Source organism: Humulus lupulus, chromosome 4 (genome assembly GCF_963169125.1).
Source record: "Humulus lupulus chromosome 4, drHumLupu1.1, whole genome shotgun sequence".
NCBI lineage: Eukaryota > Viridiplantae > Streptophyta > Magnoliopsida > Rosales > Cannabaceae > Humulus > Humulus lupulus.
In genome coordinates, this window is record NC_084796.1 from 245,021,165 (window position 1) to 245,039,798 (window position 18,634).

The following is an 18,634-nucleotide window of genomic DNA, read 5'->3' on the forward strand; positions in this document are numbered from 1 at the left end:
ATCTAAAGAGTTAGTAAAAGTTTGGAAGTCCATGTACTCGTTCTAATTTCTCTTCTTTTCTTTTGTAGATCTAGAGTTGTAGATCAAGATTATCAATAGCAATGGGATGGCTGGAAGTACATATATTCGATCCTCTCTTTGTTTATGTTGAATCTATAAAATTATTCATATGGCTATATTTCATTTTTAATTTAATTGATAAAAATGGACTTACTACGAGATGGGCATATATCTAAAGCAGCAGACGCAGAGCCATAGCCATATACAGAAGAGTAGGGCTGGGCTGATGTGTATTCTGATCATCACTACTACACTTGCTATTATCACTTGATTGAAGTTTATTTGGACCCTTGTAGTTCAAATATGGTCGTGAAGGCCAAATCTTGTCATCATCGCCACGTGTGGGAGTGGGAGTGGGAGTGGGAGCAATCAATGGACTATCATCATCTTTCTGTGGGAGAATGACTTGTCAACTTGCTCTAAATTTGGTCTTTCCTGACTACCCTTTACAACATATATTGAACTATATGTTCTTCCACTTGAAAACACTCATATCTTACCTATATCATACGACAATAATAATAGCAAATTTAATAATTTTAGATCCCCTTTCACATCCACAAATAAAAATAATAAGGTATGAATCTCAAACCTTATAGTAATTAACATCAAAAAGAAAATCCAATTAGAAAAAAGAGTACTTGGAAAGAAACTAAGCAAAATGGTATCATGTTCAGTGATACAATTCTCTTGTATCACTCAAATCCAAACTGATCAAAACATTCAATAACTGATATATAAACATAGGGCCATCCTCTAAATGATTCAAAACTTCTTAGAAAGAAAGTGTCAAATTCAATCAACTATCCTTGTGTTTAAGGGAGAGAAGGAAATGTTGGTTGGTTCTTGGCTGTAAAGGCCCTTTTTACACATGTCTAGTACTAGAAAAACTCAATTGAATGCTTCTCAAAAAAATATAAAAATAAAAACTCAATTCTAATATTCTAAAATGGGAGAGAGCAAATTTAAATTATATCCACTATTTCTTTTTCAGCATAAATCTACTGTATTAATAACACAACAAAAATAGTTATAAGAGATATTTGTGCCTAAAATAACAAATTTATAGATTATTAACACTTGCTTAAATATCCAAAATGATTTTTTAGTTGCAAAAGTACTCAAATATTAATGGTCTGGTTGATTCGCAATTAGAAAATAGTCTTTTCAAGAAGTGTGATTCTTGAAATGATAATTTGAACTTAGTGTCCGAAAACTCATTTTTATTGCACTTAGCATTTAAAAATCTGAACTAGAAATATAACAAAAATGTATATTGACGATATAAATACCTAAAATTCTCGCTCCAAATTTATGCAATTCAATTTTTCTATATTTGAATGATTCAAGAAACAAAAAAAATATATTATAATTATCTTTTAAAAAAATAAAAAATATGTATATTAAAAAAGACAATATAATGATTCTAATAATTATTATATTTCCAAATTTATACATTAAAAAATAGAGATTTTTACAATTATACTAGAATATAAGAAGGTTAATTTTAAGAGCTTAGAGTATATTATTTTATATGCTAACCAAAAACTTGACAAGTTGAGCTTAGCTGATTGCTCAATTAAAGGCTAAACTAACATGGTAAACTTGACTTGACAAGGCTAGACTAGCCAAAGTTGCTCAGAGCAAATTTTAACTAGGATTGGTGAGGTGCGCCTGCCTATGCAGTAGTGCAAAACATAGGCGACACTCGAGAACCCCAGTAGCAAGCTACTGTGATGGGCCCTCCCTCTTAAAAAATTAATTTAATATCGTGTGGGCCATTGGCCCACATATCAGATATTAAACTGATAAGAACAGATACTACACTTGATCTTAGCCAAAAGGCCGAGAAAGGTATGAATTGTTCACTCCTCAAATTCTCCTTTTATAACACTTGTTCTTTCTTTCATTTTGTTACGCCATCGATGTGGGACTACGAAAAACACTGGCGCTAAATTATTGTGTATATGAGTCAATGGTGTAATTTGACCCCCCAAATTAGTTATAAATATTCCATTGAACAATCCCTTCATTTATTCTTGTTTTAGTTTGAACACTTCTGTTAATGAAAGATCAACCAATTTTTCTTTTAAAAATTATATAAATATAAAATATGTACAAAGAAAGCTTGGTCTAATCTTGGTTCAGCTGTTAATTAATTCACCAAATGAAGCTCGATACTAAGACTCGTGTGGTCAATCAATCATCACTGCGTGAATCTTTTCTAGTTAACTCTTTTGACAAAATTCCTAGGTGTGAATTGTTCTACATTTTCATGGCATAAAAAAATATAATTCTTCGTAAATACAGTCACCAGCTGAAATTAGGCACCAAATGGAAGAAAACCTTATATTTTTCATTATTACATTTGAATAAAAATATGACATCTTTTACATGAATGTACCTAAAACTACAAGATGGAGAAGGCTGGTATTTGCTTGCCAGCATATCATTGCCATCACAGTTCCCTGAACCAGGCCTCTTCAATTCAAGAATAGAACATAGAATAATAGCTCGTACAGCCAAAAATTGCTAGAGTAGAGTGATTCCATCTATACCCTAACTCTCTAATTTCATGGACAGTAGATCGATTAATAGAGCTAATATATTTACAAAACTAACACGGAGCACACTTTCTTTTCCCTAGCATATTCCCATGGTAACCCTTCGGAAATGAGACCTGAAAACTATTCACTCAACAGCCTCCCCATCAACAAATACTGGGGCCGAGCTTTATCAAATGATTCGGGGCTTCTGGTCTCAAGTAAATGAATTCCCGTGCGTGGAGAAATCTTCGCCTGTTTGTGGTACAGCACTGCTGGAACTGATGGTTTGCAATGAAGATGGATATTGGCTCTGCTCTGGAACTGCGGATGTGACTACAAAAGCTGGCTCAAGGTTGTCATTTACACTCTTCTTTGGCCTCTTCGGTCTCTTAGATTTCGTTGCTAATGAATCTGTATTTTGTTGGGCATCATCCAAACCAAAGTCCATTGACATTGTGTTAAGTTCATCTGTCATTTGGGCATTCCTCGATTTTGAAGTTTGCACAGGTTTTCTCTGCATAGAGAAGTACTGTGTTAATTAAAGCTGAGTGCAATCAACATTGGCATAATTACTACTCTTTCTATGCTAGCTAAGATTCCTAACATGCGAAATTAAACAAGGATAGTTATTGAATCAAGAGTCAAATTCAACATTCAAACCAGTATTATGCTAATCAAAACAAATCTGGATTAATATTGTAACCTTTTTGTTAGTGGGTTTGGTTTTCTCCGGATCTGGAGAATCCTCATGTCCAGCTGCCTCAGGTACATTATTTGCTAAATCTTCCAAAGATGCATCACCTTCTGCATCTACCCGTATACCCTTGGTTTGTTTTTTCTTTTGTCTATCCTTTGCCTGCTATGAACAGAATAACAGGTTATACAAAGCAAATAAGGCTTACTTCCGGAACGAAGAGAGCATAAAATTACATGTTCTTTTGTCAAACAAAATGCAGAAAGAAATAATCAGCATTCACAATGAAGTTTGGAAGGTAAAATTAACAAATGGAACCGTGTTTAAGCCTCACCTGCAGTGGAATTTCTTTTAATTTTTGCTCCAACTGGGCATCATCCAGGAGTAATGAAACAACATCCTCAGGTGCCAAGAGATCACCCTGAACATGACCACCCGTCATGACAAGCTGCTGAACAGTATTTTTTTGACTCGCTCTCTGGAGAATCTTCTCTTCAACTGTTTCTTTACAAATTAGTCGGTAGACAGTGACCTACACAATAATAAGCGAGTATTAAATAAATAAATATAGTCGCAAGATAAATGCCACTTAAGCAACAAACTCACATCTTTCGTCTGACCCAATCTGTGAGCTCTATCCATTGCCTGTAAATCCAAAGTGGGATTCCAATCGCTTTCATAAAATATGACAGTATCTGCAGCTGTCAAATTAATTCCAAGTCCACCAGCTCTTGTACTTAGCAAGAACACAAAAATATCATTCCTGCAACAAACATATAACATCAGCCATACAAGTGTTATGCCAGCTTTAACAGCAGTAATATATATATACACATTTTAAAACCAATTCATGTCAGCCAGCCCCTACCGATGCTGAAAGTCCCTGACCATGTCTCTGCGATCCATTATAGTGGAGGATCCATCAAGTCTGAGATATTTATACTTTCTGTAGTTCATGTAATCCTGAAAGTACAGTCATTCATGAAATGCTTAAAAGAAATTTCCATGAGCACTGACAATAGAGGTAAGCTTAACTCAATTAGTGCTACATGGTTCCATAGATGGAAAGCTGAACTATTCAACAATTCTAAAGGTGCACAACTCTTTATCAATTAGAATTTAAATTAAAGACTTAAATTACCTCAAGAATATTCAGCATCTTTGTCATTTGAGCAAATAAAAGAACCCGGTGATTATTTGCTCGCAAGCGTTTCAACAATATATCTAGTGTTTGAAGTTTTCCAGAATCCTACAAACAAAAAATCATAACTCGCCTGAGTCAGTATAATTTAAAGAGAGAAATATGGTAAAAAAAATGACGATAAGAGAGGCTTACTGTTAGTAATTTTGCTGGGTCAAAGCTTTGCATGGGAGGAGAAGACCCAAAAATATTGTAAGTCAATTGAAGAGCGGGTTGTGAAATAGGTAATTCAGAATCAATTTCTTGTATTAAATGATGAGGAGCATTTGGCTTCCTGGGCCCGTTAAACTCAGATGTCCGTGCAAAGCCAACAAGCAACCTCTTGATCCATGGGGAATGTTGTTCATCAGTCATTTTGTAAGCAAAATTTCTATCAGAGCAGTGAGCGTCGACCTAAAAAAGAACAGGACTCGAAGCATAAGCTTTAGATAAAAACTTGCATCCCATTTTCCACAAAAAATAAATCAAGTTACAAAATTGAACATAGTGGACATACAGGTGGAGCTCTAGTTTTAGGGATGACTGTGTATGTTGAATGGAGAAGCCGGATGTTTGATAAAAGCCTGTCTTCATGAGAAACAACTAAAGCCTCAAAGGGAGTATCACCAGGACCAGTAGCAAATTTCTTCTGAAGGAAATTTGTTACAGATTTTGATGGTGTCAGCAACATTCGTGTAACAGCTCTCACTTTTCCACTCTCAAGGTAATTGACTTCAGAATCATCATGGTTGGTTTCCATAAATAAGTCTATCATTTCATCCAAAAATTGTCGGTCCCATCTCGTAAGAGAAAACAAGAGCCGCTCCATAAAAGAACTAGTTCCCAGAAACCCAACCTCAGCTGGGCACAGATCCGTCAGGCGAGTAAAACCAAAGGTTCCGCTCTTAAGAGATGAATTTGAGCTGTTCTCATTTGTGAAAATTGATTGATAAACATTTTCTGGGGAATATATATTAAAATATTTCTCCAAAAATTCTCTACGGACACTGCACTGTGCTGAGTTAGATGTGTCATACTTCTGAATAAATTCTTTGTGGACAAGTTTTGGAATCTGAAAAGAATAAGGGAAAAAGATTCCTGAATTACTTTCCTCGTGTATGGACAAATGGGACTTAAGCATGAAAAGAAAGGCAAACATACATGCATGGAACAACCTCGCATACTGAATTCCAAGTAAGCTATTAATAGCAGAATTAACACAGATTAAATAATACTAGTCTGTCATCTGACTAAATCATTGGTAGCAGAAGCAACACAGATTAAATTAAATAATACTAATGTAGTCATGATGATGAACAATAAGTTTTAAAGATACATAAAATATGCTTTCCAAGTCTTCAATAGCCATTAGTTCCATAACCACCACAACTATACATGCAATTTTTATAAGAAGCACGTTGCAAATTCTAAACTTTTGTATAAGGAATTGAATAGGAGCTTCTGGAATCCTTCATAGTAAAGAGGAAGAAACTAAGAAAAACACCAATTTTAATAAATAATTAAAAAGAAGGATCACTGTTGCATCTTATTTTCCTAATTCGGATTAAAAGTAACCAAGTTTGGTAAAATCTAAAAAAGAAAAAAAATGTTCGGATGACTGAAATTTTTATCATTCTACGAGTGCATGCTTTAAATCATTTGAATGACAGAACAGTAATTTGAATATAATGTCCTGTTTAATTTGCCATGTTCAGTGCTGGTATTGTATTAACACAAGTCTCTTATCTCAGTTCAGATTGGCTGGTAAATGAGAAAGGTTTCCTTCACATTCTTTTAATTCAGAGGAGCCAATACTATTACAAAACGAAGTGCAGGAATAATTAAGACATCCAAGAACCTTTTTTGTAAACTAGGTTTACCACGCGCACCCCAACACCTGACCCAGAGACAATTCAAGTGCACAGATAGGAGAACGCACTCAGGGCCTTTGGCCCCTAAATAGAGCTGCCCTTACCAGCACCTAAGAATATGTAGTGATGGACTAAATCCCATAGATATAAATAGTAGGTAGGATGTAAAAAATAAAAAATAAATAATAAAAAGTTAAAGGTAACAAGGTTTATAGGGTAATGTTCTAGCAAAATACTGTGACCCTAATGTTTTACCGTTCACATCACAAATATGCACAAGCATCAAGCTGGTGGGAGTGTGGCTTTTAAAGATGAATTGTTCAGCCTTCTGTGGGAACTAATAATGTGTTTCCCAGCCTTCCTCAGCACTTGTAAAAAACCAGCAACCAAAAGGTACTGGAAACGTGACATGGATGTAAGGTGATATGGAAATAAGTTCTACAATGCTATTCATTTTCATTTTTATTTTATTTTATGTTAAACTACATACAGGGGAGACGGGTGAGGACATGTGGGGGATGGAGCTTATTTGAAAAGAATAATAACAATACAAGAGATTTTGCATAGTTATGTATATTAAAAGAAAGCAGCTATAAAAAGAACCTTGAATATTATAGGATTGCGACCTCCTGAGTAGTGTACATCCTCCAATTCCCCAAAGGGGGCAGGCAAAAGGGCGATGGGAATCTCACCAAAGTAGAGATATGTGCTTCCCTCACTCCTTTCGAACAACTCTGGATGATTACAGACCTGGCACCACACAGTAAAAAATAAATAAAAATTAGCTTCCTCACTTGATTGCTTGTAGCAATTAAATTAATTTCAGGAAAGGAGGTGGAAAAGCATAGCTCACCTTCCTTAGCTGAATGACAATATTCATTAAATTAAGGAGTTTTTTGTCATTAAGTTGTCCACGATTGTTGTCAAATAACTCGGAAAGAGAAATCTTGTTCTTGATAGCTCGATAAAAAGCTTGTTGTCGTGAACTCAATTTGCAGTGCACTGTGATCTCTGTTTTCCTGGTAAGCTCTGAAACTACATCTGTTTTAACTCGACGTAGCATGAAAGGTTTTAATATTGAATGCTGTGAGAAGAATCAAGCACAATACAAGTCAGAAATCAATTTTTAGATGCATTCACTCGTACATTTAAAGGCAACAATGATTGCATCATCTCTTCATTAACAATATGTAAACACTAATAGCGGCAATATTAACAAAGCCTATTTCTCAAAAAAAAAAAAAGCCTAAAGCTAGAAGAGACCTAAATGGTAAAAACGAACAAATACCCTCACAGACCTCACCAAGTCTCAAGCTCACGAAAAGTTGATACGTCAACACATGATTTGAAGCAGCAAATTTCTAATGTTAGCATTGCAATTTAAATCAATTGAATAATGTTGCATAAAAGAGAATCTTTGAAGATAAAGAAGAATCTGAGAGGTGTTGTGGGAGAAGATCAGATTTTGGGTTACTATGTGTGTGTTCAAAGTAAAAGAGTTCAAAGACATCGTCTTTTCAGATAATGTTTGGAATTGGCAGTGTATTTAGTAATATGTTTCTAAAGTTCTTATCTTTTCTTTTGAATGGTTCTGCCTTCTCTAAATTAGAGTCTGGCTTATTTTTGGTTCTGTTAGTTTCAGGAGTTTGTTTACATTTCTTCCTGTTTTTTCTATAGATTTCTCAATAGCTTGCTCCTACACCCTAAGTCACTCTTTGTATTATTTTTCTCCATCAGTAATACAAGTAGTACTGTTTTGTTTCAAATAAAAATAATGTTGCATAAAAGATGCTTACCAATCGGTTAAGCTGGTGCTCATTCAAAGTACCACCATGTTCTGCATGGCTCTCAATTCTGCACGTGATAAAATATAGTTAATAAGAATACATAGCGCATAGGAATATTAACTATTTGTCAGTTATGTCAGAAAACTTAAAAAATTAGGCATACCCTTTAGAAAACCACTCATTAAACTGTTCGTGACTATCAAATAAGGTTGGCATAATGAAATGTAGTAAGGCCCACAACTCTGCCATATTATTTTGGATTGGAGTTCCAGTAAGCAGAAGCCTATTTCGGCAATTAAAACTAAGCAGTGTCTTCCATCTTATACTGTCCAATCACAAGCAAGACAACAAAAAAGTATGAGTACAGAGAATTAAAAATAAAAAACAACCATTCAGAAAGTAAAGGGATTCAGGAAGATAGATATACTATATAGCTTTTAAACCAAATAAAGATAAGACACAAGCACCTCAGCAACATGACCACTAACGTACAGTTCACAGGAATAACTTCTTTCATTAAACCTTCTTCCAAATCAATAAAATGTCTATTGTTAATCTTTAACCAAGCACATCAATTTACAATAAAATCAAGCTTAAGACTATCAGATAAGGAGAAAACAATCGGCACCATTGAAATAAAAAATTTCCTTTTTTCTAAAGGCTGCGCATCTATCTTGCTTGGCTGCAATTATGACAATTAAATGTTAGCACAAACTACAAAGTACACTGACATGAATGATTTGAATCAAACCTGTTTGAACTTTTAATTGCTTGGGCTTCATCCAACACCATATATTGCCATTTCACCCGCCGAAAGTACTTCTCATCAGAAACAAGTAGCTGATAGCTGGTGATAAGAATGTGAAACCCAGCATCCCTGGAAGAGAAGGAAAAAGTAATTACATTGAAAAATATCTCAGCCCTTGACTAGAAATTAAAATGCAAATAGGACACAAGAAGACAAATGAAAGCCAAAATGCTTCTTTTACCAAATCACCAATGATCTTCGAAAATACAACATAACTAAAGATGCTTACCTGCGGTATAGTGTCTTCGGGTTGATTTTTTTCCTCAGAACTGTACGGTCCTGAAGCCCACCCCAATATGGAAGAGTTTTCAAGTCAGGGCAAAAGCGGGTAATTTCATCTGCCCAGTTGTTCAATACAGATGCAGGAGCAACAACAAGAAAAGGTCCCCATATATTTTTATCCTGAATTAAAAATAGAAATTTAAAAAATTAAAGTTAGAATCCCAAGTTACACCAAAGAAAAGCCAGACACCAAGCTGAGCAATTACTTCCGCTAGATGAGCCAAAAATGCCATAGCCTGAATGGTCTTTCCAAGGCCCATCTCATCAGCAAGAATGCCATTCAAACCCTACAAATGACAAAACTTCCCAAATAAACAGTCGGAAAAAGAAGAAAAATAAAAAACAGAAAGGAGAAATTATATGTATAATTTAAATATGTGTTGCATTTATCAACCTGCTCATAACAATTGACCAGCCACTGAAGACCTTTCAGCTGATATTCTTTAAGGGTGCCTCTAAACAACAGTGGTGTTTGAACAGTTGATGTCACTGGCATGGTGGAACTGCAAAATTAGAAACAGAAATTATATCAAATTGAGAAAAACACTTTACCCCACTAATTTGTTCTAAACAAGAATCGAAATCTGAGAAAAACAGATCAAAACAAAACTTACGGATGGAGTAGATCTATGTTACTAGCTCCTGCAACCTCCTGTGGAGCCTCAGGTTCACTAGTTTGCCGCAGCTTCATACATTCATTATCAAATGCACTTGTCAGTTTTTTCTGCTTAGAAACTGCATCTTGCGCAGCTTTCAAGGCCTCTTTCTTTAGTTCAGCCTCTTCAGGATCATCTTCCTCAACCATCCCTGCATCAACAGAGATAATATGCTCTTCTTGTTCATTGGTTTCCTCATCCCCCATAAGTGTAGTTTCAGATGGCTGAGTGCTCGACTTGTTCTGCATGAAGTGGCTGTATAGCTCAGTTTGTTGAATAAGAAAATTCAGCCTTTGTTGTTGCCTCTTTGCTTCTCGAAGCTCCTGCTCACGCCTTAGGGCTTCAGCAGCTTCTCTTTCCTCCTTTTTCCTCAATTCTGCCTGCAAAAAAAAAATAATAAATAAATAAATAATTCCAGTCCAGCTTATAGTTGACATTGGAAAAATTCTTCAATGACTTTTTAGAACAATTGAAGGCAAATCAAGAATATATTTTAACTGTAATCAATGTACTCCCATTAAAAAAATTGAAAGTTACCATCTCCTTATCCACTCTCTTCCAGAAAAGCAGCATGTCCCTAGCTATCTTCCTTGTGCGAATCGGAGCACCCTTCATCAATTTAAGTGATCTACTCACTTTCAATTTCACCTGGTAAAGAAAAAAATGATAGATAAATAAAGCATAGCTTCAGGATATTACACTATAGCACAAAGGCCTCACTAAGATCGCAAGAGCAAAATTAAAAGTTACTTTCCAAATGCTACTAGAAATCGAAATATGAGATGCTTCAGAGAGAGAATGTTTGCTTGCCTCTCTTTGACAATTTTCTGAAACCCTCTTGGCATCAATTAGTTGCTTCCTATGAAAAGCTGTAAAATTCCTATGATGCTTTGGCATGTCTCTTCTTACAATATTGACCCATACTTTTCCAATTTTCTCCATTTCCTCCCTCTCAATCACAGAAGGATCTTTCTTCACCTTTTGCTTTTTAGGCAAGCTTCTTTCAATTATCTGCAGCACAAATAACAACACTTTGATTAAGAACCCATACTTAGAAAAGGAGCAATTGCACACCAGCCCCCTCCCATCCCATATAAACTAGCGTAATTTAACATTCAAAAGTGAAGGAGATTAAAACCTCATATGTATCGCCTTTCTCTAGAACTTTAACATAGTAGACCTGTAAAACACCACCCTCAGACAAAATAGACCGTTTTATATTTCCGGCTGCCCCGTCGGGGATGGAAGAATGCAACCCAACATCAGAAACTTTGAGACTGAAATTCTGAGCTGAGTTAGAAGCAGCAAGCGACTTCAATTTTGAATGAAGTGAATCATACTGGGGATGGGGCTCCCCCATCCCTGCCCGGTTTGTAGGCCCAAACCTTTTATCAGTCGCCATCATTTCTGCTAGTGACCCTAAATCCAATGTACCTTCTAAGTAAATTTCATCCACTCGAATATCAGAAAAGCTTGGCAAGTTCAAAGATGCCGCCAGCTTGTCATAAGTTGGAGGGATCCTGTACGTGATACCATCCCCAATCTCCAAATAAGGAGGCTCATATGTTGCTCTGCATGAATAAATTAATGTTACGAATATGAATCACTCATTTATCTGGAACTAGAAAAGCTGTTTTAGATTTGCAAATATCCTACATTCGAGATGCCAACTATAGCAGAAAACGAACCTATCAGAGCCATTTTGTGGTGTAAAATCTGCTTCATGGTAATTCCCTGGTTTGGGATGATTAGCATAATTGTGCCACTCAGGTGTGGTTTCCGATTCAAGAAACCCTCCTCGTTGATCATTCTTCAATTTCCTAGCTTTCAAACCCACATTACTCTTCGGAGCTGGGACTCCCATCCTGGGTGGGGCAGGACTGGCCGAGGAGTCCTTGAGCCTCCTCTTGTACTTCTGAATGTGATCTCCAAGCATTGATCTATATCTCTCCTCTGTAATGTTTCTGTTGTAGTAACTGTCCTCGTCCTCGTAGTCACCGTTCTGAGACCGCCTTCTCTTCTTCAATGAGCTTAATTCCCTTTCAGACATCAGTCCATTACCTTTGTTTGCAACTGCCCCACCTATATGTATAACCATGAACCAACCATAAAGCAGTAGACAAACTAAAGCGCATAATTTTCCATCTTTCTATCCCAAGTTCCCACCATTTTCATCTATATAAACGTATACACTACAACAACAAAAACTAGGAGATTCAATTTGCATAAATATAAACTCCAAAAGTGTGTTTGAGAGTTCAAATTAACCAAAAAAAGAAGTACAAACCTCGGCTTCCTCTACTCTCATCCTGACTACTGTTCTCATAATAATCAAAGATGTCATGTGGTTCTGGAAGTTGAAAGCTCATCAAAGTCTACAACACAACTCAAAAATAAATAAATAAATAAAATTGAATTTTTTTAATTAAAAAAGAAAAAATTTACAAAATTTAAACTAATCAAAATATCAATTACCCACCAAGAAAATTGTAAAACAAACAATCAAAGCTCGAATTCACAGAGCAAGGCCCAAAAAAGTAAACCAAAATAGGCAATAATCTGAAGGAACTGAGACAGAACAATTGAACAAAAAAATTAACGAACCTCAAGATTGAAAAGGTCCGAGTACGAGGGTGAGTCCTTGGATTGCTTCCGGTGGTCCATGTGCGGTGTGAAAAGGTGAGAGCGAAGCTGGTGAGCGAAGAAGATGAAACCCTAGTTCTGGGAAGGGCATGGAGAATTATGGAAGGAGAATTGGAGGAGGGGAAGTGGAAGAATGCCCTAGCCCTAGAAGAAGTAGAATGAGAATGGTAAAGAAAATGGGGTTGGTGCGCAGGATAAGGGAGTTCGGCGGAGAAAGAGGACGTATCGTAGTGACAGACGGTGCAGGAAGGATAGAGGCGTGCTAACGTGCACTGGATTCGTATCATCTGTTAACATGCGCTGCTTCGTTTCCTTTTAATTTTATTTTTTTGAAATGAGACTTTTAATTTTAACATTACATATTATAAAACAAAAATTAATGAAAATGATGTTATTTCAATGTTTTTTTTTTTTGATGCATTCACAAAATTTAATTTTTTGTCTAAAATTGTGCAAATTTGATGGAAAATCGATGCAATCTTGAAGATTTAGTTTTTTTTTACTGATTTTTTTAATATAAAATTGATTTTGTTTCGATATTTTTTCGATACTCTTGCAATACAATAATAAAAATTTGATTTTTGACCAAAATAATATAAAATTGATAGTGCATCGATGCTATATCAATGCTCTGTACTAAAAATTGACAAAAAATTTAGTGAGCCATGACTTTTTGTTTAAATGTCTATTTTAGTTTTTTTTTTTTATTCTTGTTATTTTTTCGAGATTTACACATTTAGTATATTTAAAGTCTTACATTTTTTATGTAGAATACAAAAATTTATTATGCATGCACACTATTGTAAGAGAGAATAAGAAGTTTAATGTAAAAAAGTATTATAGTCAAAATTATACAAAATAACATATATTTAAGATGCTTATTAAATTTGCCATATAAATGAAATAAAATATATTATCTCAACACAAATAAAATTAAATTTCAAATTTCAAAAATAAGTTTGTTATCTCAACACAAACTTATTTTCAGAACAAAACAACTTGAAAACTAAATACAAATTATTTTATAACATACTCATAAACCATAAATAACAATATTACTTTCTCATTATCAATTGCATAAACTTTTTTAACTTTGTGAAATTTTGCCAAAGATGTTGTGAAGATTTCACAATGTGAGGGTTCTTGAGTTATCTATAATTTTAGCTCTTTGCGAATTTATAATGTGATAGATGATTTGTGAGAAGGATGACATGATTTGAGTGATTTCAATTTTGAAAGGTATTTTTATGAGCGTTTGATGTTAAGTTTTGTTTTTAGGGGTAATTTGGTCATTTTATATGAATAAATGATAGTTTTGTGAGAAACATTACAAGGGGTATTTACTTAGTATTAGATAAGTCAATAACGGTTGACTACCTTCTTACTTAATTGTAAATCTAACAAACTACTAAATTGATTTTTGACTTACTAATAAATTGGTATAAAATATGACTAACTGAAAAAAAAAAAAAAAAAAAAAACTACTTTAGTGCAACATTTTGCACTATTTATGAATTTTTATTAAAAAAAATTATTTAATGACTTAAGTGTTTTTGACTATTTATTGAATTTTGCAATAAATGTTTCTTAATTTTATTATATATTGTCCTATATTATTTATTTTTTTTAAATCAATAATTTAGTACTTAGAAATTATTATATTTTTTTTGTGTCTGTTTGATACTTTATTTTATATTTATTTATCTTGTTATTACTTTAAAATGTTTTTGCGCATTAGACCACCTTGAAGGAGGCATTATTTTAGAGAGAAAGGTAAAGATAGAGCGATATGCGTTAGATGGCTTTAATTTCTTTTTTTTTAATAATATCTCTTCTATATAATAAGTGTGTAGATAACGGAAATTTTTAGTTTTAACGGTTTTTTTATTTATTTTTTAGATTAACTTTAACGAAATATTTTTATATTTAACAGAATATTCTTATATTTAACGGTAGTTTCTAAACACTTAAACTTAAATAAAATAAAATAAAATAATTTAAAAAATTAAAATAAGATATTTTTGAGATATTTTACAATGATAATTATTTAAAAATAATTAATAATTAAATAAATTAAAAATAAGATATTTTTCAGATATTTTACAATGATAATTATTTTAAAATAATAAATAATTAAATAAATTAAATATGATATTTTTTTAGATGTTTTACAATAATAATTATTTAAAAATAATAAAATCATATGTTTTATAACTTAAATAAATATTTAATTAAACTTAAACTCACTTATTAGATTAATATCATATTAAACATATAATATAATGAATTAGTAACAAATTATTTAAAAAAAAAAAAACTAGCAAGAAACTTAAATTTAAAATTTACGTATAATATTTAATATTACATTAAACATATAATATATAATATCTTTTTGTCACTCCCAAATTCATAAACTAGAACAAACATAAACTTAAACAAAAATAAATAAATTATTTAATTAAAATATGATTTTTATTTCAAAATTTATATGATATTAATATAAATTTAATAAAAATAATTAATAAATTCTATACACAAAACTAAGCAAACGTGCATATTACACATTACTTGTATCCAGTATATTTATATACAAAATGTAGTTTTTAAAATAACTTGTGATGTGTAATTTTTAATATATGTATTTGTAATCTAATATTAAATAATTAAAATTATTTATTAAATTACATAAATACTCAAACAATAAAATGGAAACTTCATAATATGAAAATTAAAAATACATTATAAATACTCTCAAATTCAATATATTATTAATAAAAAAATACTAACATAAAATAAATAAAATATCATGCTTAGTACTCCATTCATGATTTGCATTTGTGCCAAGACCATCATGTATTTTAAATAAGAATGTATAACATGATATGATAATTTCATGCATTATTATGCACGACATAATAATGCATTATTATGCCAACTCTAAAAGTTGAAATAGTGTTAGATGAAAATGCTCGACTGCAAAACTATCTTGGTCGATATAGACAAATCAAGGACAAAGAGACTCATATTCTTCTTCGAAATGCATTGGTTGAGTATTTGGAAGATGAATATGTGAATTCACGTAATTGACATAGATTTAATATGTATTTTAGTTTGTGCACTTTTCTAATTAAATTTAATTAATACTTATTTAGTCGCAATATAATGTTTAATTCCCGTAATGAGGATGATATTTTAGTCATGTGTATCATTTTTAAATATTATTTTTTATTCATATTATTGTTATTTAATTAATAAAATATATAATTAATTAATATTAATTTGTATACTTTACCTAATTATTTGAATTTATTAAATAAAATAAAAAGAGTGTTATATATATATATATATATATATATATATTTAAGAGAACATATTTTTTAGTGTGATATTTAGAGTATTGGGTTGGAGATTAAAATAAAAATAGAGTATAAGTAGTGTATATATAGGGGTGTTTATTAGCTGGATTGGAGATAATTTTAACCCGTCCAATCTCAAAGTCGGGTTAGCATTAGCATTTGTCAACTCAATCCGTCCAATTAATCAAAATCTAAAGTCCAATCCATCAAATATATTTAAGCGGGTTAGGTAAGTTAACTCGTCCAATCTGCCAAACTTTTTTTTTTACAAAAGTTTAAATTCTAATTGTAGAATTGATTTCCTGCAATTGATTAGATAGGCACCAACAACCTGTCAAGAACAAAGAGAGAGACGAGAGTTCAATTGGGAGCACCGGTGGGGTGTCAGCCAAATGGACTCTAACGCTCAAGTTAGTCGGGTTGTAATGAGAGCTAATTGAAAACAATAAAATTACGATATAAATAACGAAATAATGATGGATGGATGAGTAGTAGAATGGTCAGAGTGACGTTGGCGATGACGGAGGAGTCGAGCGACTAGGTCAAGTCCAATCAGACTGACTGACTAGTCTTGCTTGACTAGATCGCTTAGAAATAGAGTAGTCTTCGTTTCAATTAGAGAGTAAAGAAAATCAAGTGATTATCCGATTCCCCCTTCTCAACCCTTGATGGTCTTATTTATTGTCTTCCTTTTCGTTCCGTTCTCCTCCGTCTTTCTGATTCGTTTGACTCGCTCCAAGTGGTTTCTTTCCGAAATTCTCGGCGAATGTGGTGTGAGTCTTTACTGTTTCAAGGTCCCTGGCTGACTGAGCGTATCCGGGTTCGGGTATGGTTTTGGGTGTTTAGATGGTACATTGTACATGCGATCATATTTACATGGGTTTGGGCCTTATTGGCTAATTAGGCTAGCTTATTGGGCTGACTGACTGCTTGTTGGACTATTTTTTATCAAGCAGACTGATTTTGTCCACTACACTAATTAAATTATTTTAATGTTCAAGTTCAATATAAAATGTATCTTTGAAGATATTAAAAGTAAGAATAAATAGTATTTTGTCCTTCGCACTATGATCAATTCAGAAGTTGCCCCAAATGATTTGCGATGTTAAAAATTCTCCTTTAACTTTTAAATTTTTGAGACTTCTGTTAGATTCCGTCCAATGTGACTAACGGAATGCTGATGTGGAACATTAATTGCTGACATGGCATTGCCACTTATATAATTCAAAATAAAAACAATAATTTAAAAATTACAAATATTAATAATCATTTTTAAAATCAAAAGAAAAATATAATTTTAATTAAATGAAAAATTTATTGTTGACGCGGTTCTTCGGCAACAGATAATTAAGAGAAGAAGAGAAAGAGATTAGTACTAAAAGTAGAACCGTCACAGATATGAAATCTTTGGGGAAAGAACTAGGTGACTCGAGACACGTTTTTAAGTGGTTCGAAGGTTAAAATTCTTCTACTCCACTAGTCAATATTATTGATATTCTCTGGGTGATTGGTTTACAAAGTATATAGTTCTTCAAATACTATTTTTTCCAACCCTTATCAACTCCCAGGGTCTCCATATTTATAGGAGAAGGCACCTGGAAGTTGGTAGGGAGGTCATCCCGTGACCTTACCATTTGTCATATCAAGTCTGTGATATTCATGATTAATTCATAAACCTGACACACAAGTGTGGTCTAATCAGTATGGAAGGAGATAATGGGCCGCACGGCCCAACTCGTCCGTGGGTGTCTGAATACGCACGTTCCTGCTGCGTGTCCGAGAAGTCAGGGGGATATCGGACACGTGATGGCAGGAATATGCACGTTTATCTTGCGTGTTGACTTCCCATGGGGTCAGAGCTTCCTGAGAAGCTTGCTACCGGAGCAATCCATAACCCGAGCTTATCCGTCCGTGGTCGCCGGATGTTATTCCCAGCTCCTGGTGCAACAAGTGCGAGCTGGAAACAGGACCCCCTCGAGCTAGAAAGGGCCCGTCCTGGAAATAGAGCCTCTGGCCTGTGGGAGCCTCGGACTAAATCATGTTTAGTCCGAGGCTCGTCCTGCTAAACAGCCCGCGTGAAAACCAGGGCGTACATCTGCCCCCCAAGCTCCTGCTCGTGGTCCATGACGTCAAATATGGGAGACCATAGTAGGGGCTTTTAGACTTCCCCCACAACCCTTCGTATTCCATGCTTTTCGCAGGCGTCTGATACGTGGAACGCCGTGGGTGGCGACGGTACACTCTACGAGAACCGCATTAAATGACCTAGCCTACTGTCCAGCCGTCGTTTCACATTTCGAGTGGAGGGTCTCCCAAGAGCCTTTTACACGTGATCCTTCCCTTGTATAAAAGGGGGTGGTCATCCCACGCACGGGCCACCTTACCATTCAAAACCTCTCAAATTTCCTTCTTTTCTCTTTGACCTTCCGAAGAACAAAACCCTCATTTCCATTGCTCTCATCTTCTCCGTTCACGAAGCTTAAGCGTACGAGTTCCTTTAAAGCCTTGGAGACCACTGTGCCAACGAAGCTCCTACCAGCGCAGCAACCTCGCTCACCATCTAACCATATACTGTAAGTCTTCTGTCCTTGTTTATTTTTGAAAGCATGCCATTGTAGCTTAGGTAAAAAAAATTTACTGTAGCCACATGCAGAGGTTTTCTGGGTCGCGCGGATATGGAGGGTGACAGCCCTTCTTAGATTAGGGCACACTTGCCATGGGACATCGTCTTAGAATATGGGTTCCATGGTT

The 18,634-nt window shown here is 34.1% G+C and overlaps 1 protein-coding gene and 1 non-coding gene across 5 annotated transcripts; both read right to left on the reverse strand.

Moving 5' to 3' along the window:
- Positions 1 to 1,723: 1,723 nt before the first annotated feature.
- LOC133833339 (U2 spliceosomal RNA) lies at positions 1,724 to 1,918 on the reverse strand. Its single transcript, XR_009892721.1, has one exon. It is a non-coding gene; the product is annotated as a U2 spliceosomal RNA (small nuclear RNA).
- A 477-nt stretch (positions 1,919 to 2,395) lies between these two features.
- LOC133831512 (chromatin-remodeling ATPase INO80) lies at positions 2,396 to 12,779 on the reverse strand. Of its 4 annotated transcripts, none has more exons than XM_062261851.1 (23): positions 12,489 to 12,779; positions 12,172 to 12,259; positions 11,573 to 11,966; positions 11,023 to 11,455; positions 10,695 to 10,895; positions 10,422 to 10,532; positions 9,843 to 10,264; positions 9,623 to 9,731; positions 9,435 to 9,515; positions 9,176 to 9,348; positions 8,890 to 9,015; positions 8,302 to 8,463; positions 8,148 to 8,205; positions 7,205 to 7,435; positions 6,955 to 7,101; positions 4,998 to 5,552; positions 4,637 to 4,894; positions 4,442 to 4,549; positions 4,169 to 4,263; positions 3,907 to 4,063; positions 3,635 to 3,832; positions 3,310 to 3,465; positions 2,396 to 3,120 (listed from the first exon to the last, which is right to left on the reverse strand). In XM_062261851.1, exons 1-23 carry the CDS (start codon positions 12,546 to 12,548, stop codon positions 2,821 to 2,823), a joined length of 4,623 nt encoding a protein of 1,540 aa, XP_062117835.1. In that variant the 5' UTR covers positions 12,549 to 12,779; the 3' UTR covers positions 2,396 to 2,820. The 4 variants fall into 4 exon arrangements, with proteins under 4 accessions (XP_062117835.1, XP_062117836.1, XP_062117837.1 ...); XM_062261852.1 differs by having other exon boundaries at positions 3,310 to 3,462; positions 12,489 to 12,778; XM_062261853.1 differs by having other exon boundaries at positions 11,573 to 12,076; positions 12,489 to 12,504.
- Between the last annotated feature and the right edge of the window lie 5,855 nt (positions 12,780 to 18,634).